The 13,547-nt window shown below is 35.0% G+C and overlaps 1 protein-coding gene across 1 annotated transcript in view; it reads left to right on the top strand.

Moving 5' to 3' along the window:
• PRELID2 (PRELI domain containing 2) overlaps window positions 1–13,547 on the top strand; it is an 89,084-nt gene that overhangs the window by 34,123 nt on the left and 41,414 nt on the right. Inside the window, exons 3-4 of the mRNA XM_072630647.1 lie at window positions 1–27; window positions 2,203–2,363. The exon at window positions 1–27 is cut by the window's left edge and continues 47 nt beyond it. Of these exons, the coding sequence (XP_072486748.1) occupies window positions 1–27; window positions 2,203–2,363 (188 nt within the window). The remainder of the gene's footprint in view (window positions 28–2,202; window positions 2,364–13,547) is intronic.

Below are 13,547 nucleotides of genomic sequence, written 5' to 3'. Positions count from 1 at the left end.
AACGTGATTCCAGAAATTTTAAGAAAGGTAACAAACTCAATTTAACCTGACTTAGAATTGCATTAGTTCTCCACTTTCTACTCTGCTGCACTTAGTCATAGAATTATAGAACGGGAATTTAGAAGTTATTTAGTCTAAACAATCATATAAAGAAACTTAAACCTGATAATGTTTCTAACCTTACTGAAGTTGTACTAATGAGTTAGTGTTATAATTGGAAGTCGGCAGCAAGTGGTTGATACAATAGATAGAACGCTGGCCCTGGAGTCAAGAACTGAGTTCAAATCTGGCCTTAGACACTTACTAGATATGACACTGGGCAAGTCACTTAAATCTGATTGCCACCCCTCTAATTCCCCCTCTCCCACCTTCTCCCCCTGAAACTGGAAGTAGAACCATGGTCTTAAACCCTAAATTAATGTTGTCATAAAAATGTAGTGGTAAAAGCATCAGTGCAAAAATTTGTTTGGCCTATCCCTTTTGCCTTCAAACAAAATTGTCCTTAAACCATTTAGAAGAAAGGGAGTTTCTTCAGTACATCAGCTAGGTGGCACAGGGGATAGAGTGGTGGGTCTGGAGTCAGGAAGACTCATTTTCCTAAGTTCAAATATGACCTCAGACATTTACTAGCTGTGTGATTCTGGGCAAGTCACTAACCCTGTTTGCCTCAGTTTCCTCATCTATAAAATGAGCTGGAAAAGGAACTCCTAAATCACTCCAGTATCTTTGCCAAGAAAACTAAATGGGGTCACTGAAAGTCAGATACAATGGAACAACAAAAGTAATTCCTCATATTCAGGGATTAAAAAATTGTTTAACCCCAATTCCTTCGGGTTCAAGTTAATTTTTTTTTGGTCTTTTTTTTTTTTGGTCTTTGATAGAGATATAGAGATGGTCTAAATTAGTCTTAAAAGAAATAGGAAACATATTGCATGAGTGAGTTGGATTTTACATTTTTCCCAAAGGGTAAAAGTGATTCTTTTTATATAAAAATGATCTGATGTGTAAAAGTTATACAGATTTAGTCTGACCTTTTAGGAAGGATGATAAACTTCCTTTTTAAACTCATGGTCAGAGATGACAAAAGGAGTATTTAAGATGGTTCCCTACTTCTTGGAGATCTCCTTTAAATCTTTTTTTTGTACTCATGTGTCTATAGAGTAATTATGTTACAAAGTGTTTATGATAGCAAAATTATTTTTTCTCTTTGAAACCCCTTAAAGCCATACTGCTGATACTTTTTTGGAAGAAGGTAAGTGAAAAGTTTTATTTTCTCTCCACATTGCTTGACTTCTAAGAAGCATAGTTGTTGGGGGTGGGATATTTAAAGAACCAGAAATTAGAATATTCTGATAAGACATTTAAGACTTGAAGTGATTGTGTATGATGCAAAGCCCAATTCTGCTCCCTAAATGATTAGATTTGAAATTAAATTGCTGTCCTGCATAAGTGGGTAGAAAAAAGGTTTCTCCCTTTTCCTTTATGCAAGAGTCAAAATTATGTTAAAGATTAAAGATGACCTTTAGTGAAAAGAGAGTTTATACCTCACAATAGCAATGAGCTTCCCTTCAATTTGAGATGGTAAAATGTTATGCATTGCATACAGAGAGTGTGATAGGGATGATTTCAGTGCATGCTGCCATTGCCCCAAATACACATATTGAATCTGTTATTCAAAAATGCTTCCAACTTTATCTTGCATCTCAAACTCTAAATTATTTAAAGGACTTCTGACTTGTACATTTCTGCTTCTTGTATTTTTTGCACATCTCCTCCACTTAGGAAAGCATAAATTTCCAGGTATTGGGCAGAGACTAAAATGAAGAAAATATTTTACCTGATATTATCTTGCATGTGATGTTCTGTAAGTGGGTTCTATTAGAATCCATCAATTTAAGAGAGCAATAACTGAGCTAGAGCTGAAACACCAAATAGGCCGATAATTTACTTAGTGGTTAGGGAAATCTGGCCAGTGGACTATATGGCTTGCATAAATCTTGGGCCATCTTCATGTCCTCACAAGCATTTGTTAAGGTCAAAGTACATTTGATTATCAAGGATTTACAGCAGTTGGTGAGATGTGTCATCTCTGCTTAATAGTCATTTGGCCTCATAATTATCCAAGACTTAAAGTACCTCTTTAGTTCCCTTTCATGTAGCTTCCTTGCAAAGATAAGAAGTTACCATACCTTTGTTGGACAGGTGAGCATTTTAAAAGTGCCAAATATCCAGTTGGAAGAAGAATCATGGCTGAATCCTCAGGAAAGAAATATGGCTATAAGAAGTCACTGCTTAACCTGGACTCAGTATGCATCCATGAATGAAGAATCTGTCTTCAGAGAAAGCTTAGAAAATCCAAATTGGTAAGATTCCCTCCATCCTTTACTACTAACCCTCTTTCTTCCCTCTTTTCTCCCTTACTTTCTCTTGCTATCCTTTTGCCTTTTAAATTTAATACATATAACATTGTTCTGATTCATACCTTTTACTCCTAAGAATGTTGTAGTGTTAGTCCCTTTTGAAATTATCTCTTAAAATTCCCTTAAAGATGGACTTTTGAAAAGCTTCTACTAGCCTGCTAAATTTATTATCTGCCTATTTAAGCTGCTTATGTCATGATCTGAACCTGTGATTTCATTGGTATGTGGCATTCTTAGTGAGCAAAAGTTTCTCAGCCCATGCAGATTGACTACTGTTCTGCAATATGTCATCTTATGTAGCTGCCTGGGGTTGCTGAGAGGTTAAGTAGCCTAGCCATGGTTACACAGCCTGTTTGCATCAGAAATAGGACTTGAAAGCAGCTATTCTGGACTCTGAGGCTGGCTCTTTATCCACTCTGCCATGATGCCATCTCACTAATGCCATAGTGCCTGATGATTCACACTGTTAAAGTAAATGTAGATAGAAAATGATAAGAAGTTACTTGGTGCTTTGTTGTAGCCATCCTTCTATTGCTCACACACTTCCAAAAGAAGATGTGCATTAAACGATTTCCTCAGCAGTGAGGACAAGTTTGCTGTGAGCAATCCACACTCTCAGGTGGGCCAAATGTTTCCCAGTTGGTGAAACAGCTGACTGGCGATAAGAGTACCATCTGCATGTATGAAATAATGTTTTTCTTACTACATAGTAGTATGAAAAGTGTAGCAGTTTAGATCTTCTAATTTTATGCAGAAAAGTTCCAATTTAGACAGGAACCTAATTTTATTTTAACCTGATATTTCTTAGGCCTTTTTCCTGTTGAATGAGCTTTCCTCAGTGAAATGAATCTTGACTACTTAGTCTGTAAATCCCAGGGAGATAAGTTTTTGGAAACGTTATTCCTTCATGTTTTTGTTTTGAAATTTCCCCAAAGTCCTTTAAAGATGTTATTTTATTGGCACTTTATTTTTCCTTTAGCCGTACAGTCTAGGATTTTTTTTTCTATTAAAATACAATTAGTTTTAGCATGGCTTATTGAAAAATATAAAAGACTGGTGGGCAGGTCACTTGAGTTTTGATGTGGCCATTAACTAATTTTTTAACTACAGACAAGTCACTCCCATTCTCCTAGAAACTGCAGAGATTGGATTATGTAATCTTTGGGTCCCTTTCAATTCTGACATTCTGTGATTCCCTGATCAAGTTTCTATTGTTTCTCTTAAAACATTTGGTCTTTTCCTGAAAAGAGTACTTCTTAGTCTATGGGTGGGACCTTAGAGGTGATTTGGGAAGGTTCCAACTATTTAAAATGGGGAATGTTTTGCCTTCAAAAGGCAACAGGGGAAGTAGGGGCCAGAATGTATTCCCTAACTTTCTTAGACATAAAAACAGATTTTTAAAATTTCAAATCAATGATCTATATTACAAACTAGACATCCAACTTAGAATTTCTTGGGTTTGCTTGCTTCTTGGTGACTCTTGTTATTGGTTTTTAAGAGTTTGCCATTTTCCTGATGCTAGGACCTACAGGTTATATACAGAAGTATAAAATATACCCTTGCCCTCAAAGAATTAAAAATTGAATAGGGAAAATAAGATGGATATGTGAAGACAGCTAGGTAAAGATGCAAATATGATTTTAAGTAACAAATGATTATGGTACAGAGTATTGGTGCAATAGGAATTCCATGGAGGGGGGAAATAAATCCTGGTAGGCTGTAGAGGAAGTGGAAGCTTGACTTTGAAGGATAGGTAGGACTTTGTAGCTAGAAAGGAGCAGGGAGAGTATTCAAGTAGGGGATGGAAGAGAATCAGGCAGTCAATAAGCCAATTGTTGACTTAATCTAAATTTACTGATTAGAATGAATAAAAAAGGCATATTTGTGAGGAAATAGGAGGGCTAAGTTTTCTAGCAAAGATAATTTATGTAGACATGTAGTAGGAAGTAAGGTTGGAGTGTTAGGTAGGTTAGGGACTGATTGTAAAGAGCCTTCAAAGATTGACTAAGAAATTTGATTTTTTTTCCTTTAGATAATAGGAACTCATTTAAAATTGCTTAAGCAGAAAAAGTGAGGGAATAAAAGCAGTGTTTGGATTCCAGGGATCTCATGGATATTTAGCTTTTGATATGATTTTAGGAAGACATTTCATCAGGCACCTGAAAACAAGTAGGTAATTGAAGGAGAGAAGTCAAGTAAAGAAATACATTCATTTTTTCTTTCATTTTCCCCTCAGGAGTTGTGATAGTAATGACTAGTCACTTACAGGGACCAGAAGACGAAATATGAACTTTTTTTTTAAAGAGAAAAACTGTCAAGGCTGTTAAGGCTAAAATTAGATCTACAAGCTGTGTGTTGGTTAGCAGGTGTGGGTGTGTGATGGGAAACCAAATGTCATTCTGTCCCTATGCTCTGCCTGTCTCTTCAATTCTGAGATGGGTTTGAAATGGATTTTCCTGCAGTATTTGTCTGAGACTATGCTCTATTTCCCTTTGCATGTCTAATTTCAACTCCCACCTGAGTTTTTCACAATTGTGTCACCTCTTCAGGCCAATCACCTCCCCCTCCACTTTGTTAATTTCCAAATCAATCCTGTCTTCACTAAATTAACTCAACATCTTCCCACTGTCTGTCATCTTCAAGGATCTTAGGATCAATGAGTTATAAATCCTAGAATGTTAGAGCTGGGGGATAAGGGAAGATCATGAAGTCTGTCCCTCTCAGATTCCTTGTTATCTAAATCTTTATTTCCTCACTTGAAAAAAAAAGCAAATATAGGATACTTGCTATGTTCCTAGAACTATACTTGCTGCTGAGAGGATTGCAAAAGAATGCATGAGAGAGTCTCTGTCCTCCAGCAGATTAGAATCTCTACCAGATGTATGCTTGGCACTGTGTTTTCCACATTGTAAGGACTTAATAAATCTATTGAAATTGAATAACATAAACATAACAAAACTAATAATAAAATCCTTGATGTGTATTAATGATATCAAGTTTGTATGGCTTGCCACCCCAAACATATTAAACGGCTTCTCCATGTTGTAGAATCTTTATTCAATAATGTCAACTTATTAAAAAGTGTCAATTGGACTTGACAAGTGTAAAATCCTTCATGTGTGTCCAGAAAAATAGAGACTGAAGCTCAAATCTGGAGGTCTAGTTGAACTAACGGAAGGAGGTGATATTTAAAACTACCTTGTATTCCTACAGGCAATACATATCAAAAAAGATACCAGGGTCATATATGTCAAGAAACTTATTAGTATCCTGATATCAGACCCATCAGGAAGAACATATTCAAAACAATTGACACCTCTCCAATATCAGTCTTAACATGCACAAAGCAGACTATGACAGATTTATAAAGTAACCCAACAAAACAGTTTAAAATATGAACAAAATACAGAACCCATTACTCTAAGGCAGTTTTGGAAAAATTAACACTTTCTCCTCAAAAAGGAGGATGATGATTGACAAATATTTTTATAGTACATCATAAACTGGTTCAGAACTTACATAATTACTTTTGGACTAAGCAGGTAACACTTTACCAAGCAGTAGTAAAGCCTGAAAATATGTATATACCAGTAGGTTTGTTGAAAAGAACTGAAAACAGTTACTTCCAGATGGAGACTTTGAAGTAGATAAGATCTGAGAGTGGAATCAAAAAGCCCTCCACTGGTGATATCCACATACATTCAACCAAAAATATCTGGACAAAGAAGCACTAAATAAATGAGTGAGCCATGTGAATTTGTTGATAAAAAGAAATAGAGTAGTTTATGATGGCAGTGAAGGACCAGAGCATAACTACCAGAAATTACAGACAGATTTTGTTTAAGGAGTCTGAACTTATTGATCAATGGAGCTTATGCAAGGAAAAAGTAGTGCATAATCACTGCTGGCTTTACAAACTTAGCCCTTACCATGTCAAAGACTATTGACTAGTATTACACAGAACCTCTCTATCTTATAAAATAGGAGACAACAAATTTTCATGCTACAAATAGAGATCTCAAAAATGTCTTTGAAAATTCTACAAGTAAATTAAAATGAAACTAGACTTACCACTGATAACCTACAATTGCTTGGGCACAATACTGAGTCATAAAAATTTAAGAACAATGTTTTTAATAGATGCTGCTGTAAAAGGTACTCATAGCCACCAAGATGTGTGGTTTATTCCCAGCAGAAGCTATTCTTAGCTAGCAAATTATGTGGGAATAGTATTAATTTAATATCATCCCCATAATCTTGTTTTCTTCTAGAACTGTTCCAAAGAGGCTTTCAATGAGCCTACTGAAGACAAATTCTAATGTAATACTTTTTACAAAACTACAAGAAGCAGCTCTTTTTTTCCACTTGTGCAACAGTCCACAGAAAATTTAATGTAAAATAAAAACAGATAGCTACTTGTCATAGGTCCGTTCCTGTCTGAATTTCATAAAAAAGATGAGAATGAAATAATCATCAAAGCATTAAAATTTACAAGTCACTTTACATATTATGTTTTTTTATCCTGACATATAGTAGGTAATATATGTGCTGTTACCCTCATTTTAGAGACCTTATTTAGAAACCGAGGCTCAGAAGAGTTGTTACTCATCCATGATCACATAGTAAGTGCCAGAGATTGATTAGGTCTCTCCTGACTACAAGTCCATTACTTGTAGTCACACAGCACAAAATGGGTTCTACCTTGCCTCAGACTATGTTTAGCAATGCTGTTGTGTAGGTGAATGCTTTTCCTTTCTTGAAGTCAGGAGTGATTGAAACCTCTGAATTTATGTATTCCCTCAAAACATCTGTACTTTCATGTGTATAGTCAAGTAGTTACATTTATTGAATTTCTTGCTGTTTTGCAGAATTGTGTATGTGTGAGTATGTGTGTACATATTCATGAGAGAGAGACACACACAGAAGGGGAGAGAGAGAGAGAGAGAGAGAGAGAGAGAGAGAGAGAGAGAGAGAGAGAGAAAGTTGTATAGGACATATATATTCATTGAGAAAAATAGAAGATCTGATTTGAGGTGTTGAAGGCCTTAAAATAGAAGTGGATAATTTTTGTTACTTTTTGACCATATAGTCTCACTGAAAAAATAATTGGTTTGATGCTATAGATGGGTAGTTTATTATATTTTAATTCACACTTTTATTTTCAAAGTTAATTGTTTAAAATTTCATTGTGATTATAGGAACAAGTAACAAAAGCTGTTGTTTTTTTTTAATGTTTCCATAAGGACCTTGCCTCTCAGATCTCACTTAGCACTATATTTTGGCACTTTCCAAGATCATTGCAATCAAATACCATGCACGTATTATAGATATGTGTCCTAGTTTTTTATCCCCAAGTTGACTACTTGAGGATAGGAGCCCTTCTTACTTAAACTTTGTTTGTCCCAAGCATATTTATGAGTATTCATTGATTAGTTAGTAGTAAGAGATGATGTTTGACCTCTGGAATTTTATAATCAGTGCAGGTTTATTAATGAGTTCCTGTTGTATGTTTGCAAACACATTTGGAAGCCTTATCTGTGCTTATTTCTGGTTTCTTTTGCTCATGTTCTATCTCATTAATAGGGTTAGTTTAACGATTTGAGTTAAACTCAAATATGAAGGAAGGTGAGTAATTACATTTTGTGCTTACTTGTTTTGATTTCAATAATAAACATTTCTTTTAGTTGAAAAATACAATTATACAATATTTAACTACTCTTCCATACAGGAGAATTACTAATTTTTACTTCTTAACCTTATCAGTATGGAGATTTTTGTGTTAAATTAAAAAAAATATGGTATCTTAAGGGAACATTTAATTTTATTTTAGTATAATAAAGTCTAATTAAATTCATAACATTTAAGAGCCATAACTGTTCCATTTTTGAATAAGTATCTCAGTTACCTGTTACTCATCTTCAGGCTTAAGAAAATCTACTTACCCTTTAATACTTAAAATATAATTTCTAAGACTTCTTAATGTTTACCTATGGAAACAAAGGCTACTAAGATTAAGTAGGGACCTATTATAAATTTGTGTTGAATCAACGCATGTGCAGCATGATCAAAAAGTTCATGTCCAACTTTAGAGATGAATTAAATGAAAATGATGAATGCCTGTCTTTAAACTGACAAATTGTCAGTGCTGCTAAATTTTGTTATATGAATATTCTTAGAATATTGGTGTGGTATTTCCAATTAATAAGGTATGCAAAACTTCATATCTTAATAAAGTACATAACCCAGTAGGTGTATGCTTTAAAAAATTTTATTTTTATTGATAGTTTTAGTTTTTAATGTCATTTTTATTTCCAAGCATATTTCTACATCATCCCTACCATAGTGTAATCCCTCTTAAAAATGATTAAAAAACAAATAAAAGGGCAATTTAGCAAAACCAGTGAGCATATCAACTATATCTGCCAGTATATACAGTATTATACATCTATTGTCACCTCACTTCTGCAAAGGGAAAAAAGTACCTTTTTCTTTCAGCCCTTTTTTGGGATGAAGCTTCCTTATTTTGATAACACAGTTTTCAGCTCTATTATTCTTTCTGTTTACATTGCTATGGCTGTGTGTGCTGTTTTCCTGGTATTGATTATTTTACTCTTCACAGAGTCGTATGTCATCTCCTCATGATTCTGAATTCTTTATATTAATTATTTCTTTTAGGATAATAATAGTCTATTTCATTATTGTACTACAATTTGCTTTACTCTTCCCTAGGCAAAGGACAATTACTTCATTTCCATGAAAAGTGATACTATGATGATTTTATTATGTATGAGACCATTATTTCTGTCTTTAAGTTCCTTGGGTTATATGTCTAGCAAAGGGATCTTTGGGTCAAAAGGTATGGACATTTTAGTTTCTTTTTAAAAAAACCTTAATTCTAAATTGGTTTCTACCAATTAAACATAAATATACACATGCCTCCACCAGTAGAGATAAACTGAATCTATTCTCTTGAGAATTTAATGATATATGTATACATTGTGCATATTTTGATGGTCATTGACTTTTTCCCCTAATGGTAAATCTGTTTTTTTTCCAGAAATGTAAAAATTTCTTTTTCTAGGAATGAATTGGGCAGATAACTTGATGGTGGTCCATTTTGCCATCTTGTTTGCATTTCCAAACTGTTTTTACTTTTTTTCTATCAGGTACTTTATTACTATCTTTTATTACTATATTTTGTGCTTGACTTCTCCAAAGTAATGTGATGCATTGGCTGTGCAGACTTTGCTCAGGAATTGTTTCTTACCTTAAATTTCAGCCGTAGAGATAAAGGAATTGAAGAGATAGCTAATGACTTTTAGAAAAGCCTCTGGATCTATGGTCAAAGGAAGCATTATTCTATATACACACACACATACCCTGACCTTAATGTTCAGAATACTAATTAGTCATCAGACTATTATTGAAACATGAAACAATTAAGGAAAAGGGAATAGCAGATTTTATCTGTATAAATAAAACACCTGGACCAGAGCCTTCTTTTTCCACAATACAGTACCCTCTAATATATTAATTTGTCTCTTTTTATGTCTGCACATATGCTTTTAATGGATTTCCCCCATTATTTTGTGTTTACTATCTCTGCGCCACTTCCTTCCCTCACTTCCCTTTATTCAATCATTTATTTAACAAATATTTATTATTTTTATTGATGTTAATACGTTGCACTATAATGTACTAGGTCTTGAAGATGCACAGACATTTAAGATATAATCCATGTGCCTAAGGCACTCACATCCTAGAAGGGAAAATAAGATGTATACTCAAACCCCCCCCCCCCCCCCCCCAAAACTGGAGTGTGATAGATGCCCAACAGAGGTCACAGTTCTATGTACTTCAGAAAGTCTAAGATGTATAGCTGGCATTCTGAAATTCTTGGAATTTAGGAGTTGAAGGGAACCTTAAGAACTTGTCCTCCTACTTTCTGGCAGGAATTTACTGCCCTGTGTCAGATGAGTGATAATTTACCTGATAAAGAATTTTAGCCTTCCTGGAAAAGTACCATATTCAGACTGGTTGTCTTTATGTTTTGACAAGAGTGCCAGTTTGTAAGCTTTCACATTTCAAAATGAGGCTGTATTTTCCTCCATTTTGACCTTATGATAAGCAGTTGTTTTCCTGACCCTATTTTTGGTCAGTCATTGAAATGAGCACTTACCTGTGTAGCCAGTGCCCTAAAAGTGAGTAGCCCCAAGAGAAATTAGTTATAAGACCCATGAGAAATTTCATAGCCTCTACTGTGTTTTCTTTGGCTGCCATTGGAATTTTTGTCCATGAGGAATACTGAGTATATTGCCAATAGATCAATGGTAGTGTACTCTTAGCTTACTGACCAGAGGAAGGAAGTAAAAGAGCAAATATACATTTTTAGGTCAATGAGCATTAAGTACAGTACCGTTAACCAATTGGAGAAGTCTTCAGACAACTAACCCAACCCTTGGCTTATATAGCATCCTCAACAAATAGGCAGTGATGCCAGTAGAGAGAACCCTGTACTGACCTGATTTTTAGTTTTAGCTGGGCCACTAACTTTCTGTGAAATATTTTACATGTGAATAGCCCAGATAGCACTGTTTGCAGCTATATCAAAGTTAGAGGTATTTTCATTATGATCAGCATGGCTAATTCTCCAAACTTAGCATTTTTAATTTTAAAGGAATATGTCATCTGAATTAGGATGACAATACAAATCTAAAATAGGTTTTTATTAACTGTCAGTATTAATAATACCATATATTTGCATCTATGCAAACTTGCTTTATGCAAAAATACTTTGATATTCATTTTCTCAGGAAGACTCAAATTTGAATCCCATCTCAGGTATTTACTAGCTTTGTGGTCCTGGGCACGTCACTTCTCTCAGCCTTATTTCCTTCATTTGTAAAATGAAGATAATTATACCCAGCATACAGGGTGTGGTAGGGCTTAAATGACATAACATAGAAAACATGCTTTGCAAGTCTTAAGGAGCTATATGATGATGTTTTGGAAAATCACTTAACCTTTTGCTCAGTTTCTAATTCTGAAAAGTGGAAATAATAATACTTATTCTATGTCACAAGATGATTTCGCAAGAAATTTTTATTAAAAACGTGGGAACACCTTGGTATTGTCACTTTGATTTTTAAGTGATTTTTAAGTGATCCTTATTAGTACCAAAATTATATAATTTTTCTTTAAGAGTTTTGATAGATGAGACCTAGACTTTACAGTGGAAAGGCTTCCTTCCTTCTCCCTTCCCTGTGTCAGCAATATTTTTTTTTGAACCAAGGTGTTGATTTTACATGCAACAACTTGAAATTCCTTAGGACAGTAAAAATATGAATATAATGCTGGTACACTTAGGATCAGAATCACAGTCCTCAATCATGTTGAGAATCAGCATCTGGTGACTGCACTGTCAGTTTTGTAATCAGCGTTAATATTGGCAGCTAAGCAAAGAGACAGAAAGCAAAATTGAGCAGCAGTGTTCAGTTTCCTACTATGCATTTACAGCAGCATTTGAAGTAATTTCAGATGCTGGAATCCGTCACTGCCACTTTTGATACACATCCAAGCTCAGAACACAAATTGTGAAACAAGATGTAGCATTGAGGAGAGATTCAATGGCCGTCCCTATTGCATTCTCTCATCAGAAACAAGGCGACAGCCCCTTGTTTAAAATGATAGAAGGAAGAAAACCAATCCTTTGAGTACCTCCCAAGTTTTGAATTAGACCTCTCCATGTCTGGCAGGAACCAGCTGTTCTGAGTTCCTAAACTTTTGACAAAGCTGCTTATAGATGTGCCAATGGCTGTTAGGTGTGTGATTCAGATAATACTGGGTTGTGCATAGTTGTGGTCTTACTCCCATGTCTGGCCCCACAAAATCATTCTCAATTCCAATACTCATGCTTCCTACCTGTGTGACTGTGGGCAAGTCTGTTCATCAATTTGAGTTTCAATATTATTTTCCTCATCTGTAAAAGGGGACTCTGATACTTCTGCTATCTCCCTCAAAGCATTGTTTTGGGGAAGTGCTTGATAAGCCATAATGTGTCATAGAAAGATATTATTGATAAATACCAGTCCATTGAATAGAACCTTACAGGTTCAGGACATCTTTCCCTAGGGCTGGCCCTATTAATAAGGGGAGAAGATGGCTGTCTATGTCTATGGAATTTCCATCATTTGATTCAAACTTTTGAATTAAGGCATACACAGAAAGGTATTGTTACAGTTCTCTAAGAAGGGAAAGAGCAACAAACTTCATTGACTCTAAACTTCTTAGTCTGAAATTTAACATTATTGTGAGGAGAAAATGAGAGAATATTTTCCAAGCACCAAAGCACAGTGTCTGGCATATTGTAGGCCCTTAATAAATATCTGTTCTTTTCCCCTCTTAAACTCTCCCTAGACTGGGGATCCAACCAACCTTTCATGCTACTGTACTTAGCTCAATTAAACAGACATTAGTTATTCACCTACTATGTGCATGACACTGTGCTAAATGAAAAGACAAAAAAGGAAGCTAGCCCTCTACCCTCAAGGAACTTCTAGCATAGCAGGTAAAAAAATATATAAACATATGTACATAGAAGATAATTTAAGGAGGAAGAGAACACCAAGAAGCAGGGAGATCATGAGAGTTCTAGAACAGATGTCACCTGAGCTGAACCATGAAGAAAGTTAAGAATTTTAAAAGGTGGAGGTGAGGGGGCACTTTTGAGTCTAGACAAATGAGACTGCTAGACCTTCCTCAATCTCATTTTGTCCCCTCTTACTTCCATGCATTTATAAATGTCATCTGACACACCCAAAATGTGATTCTTCTGAACCTATTGAAATTTTGTTCTTTCCCCATTGAAATAATTTTTCTTCATGTTTTCCTGGGGTATTTTTCTCTGGATCTTTCCTTTGCTCTTACCACACAATGTCTTATATTGTATGTTGAACTTCAGTCCTCCTTATTATATCATGGGAGGTAGGGTCTGAACTGTATAATTTTTTATCTTTGCATATCTAGCAGTTGAAATTTAATTGGAATCAACTGGCACCACTAGTGAATCCTAGGAACATAGAGACCATCAAATTCAGTCCTCTCCTTTTACAGATAAGGAAAATTGAG

Source organism: Notamacropus eugenii, chromosome 1, assembly GCF_028372415.1.
Source record: "Notamacropus eugenii isolate mMacEug1 chromosome 1, mMacEug1.pri_v2, whole genome shotgun sequence".
In the NCBI taxonomy this organism is placed as follows: Eukaryota; Metazoa; Chordata; class Mammalia; order Diprotodontia; family Macropodidae; genus Notamacropus; species Notamacropus eugenii.
The sequence above is the reverse complement of the archived record's forward strand: the minus strand, read 5'-3'. Positions and strand labels throughout refer to the sequence as shown.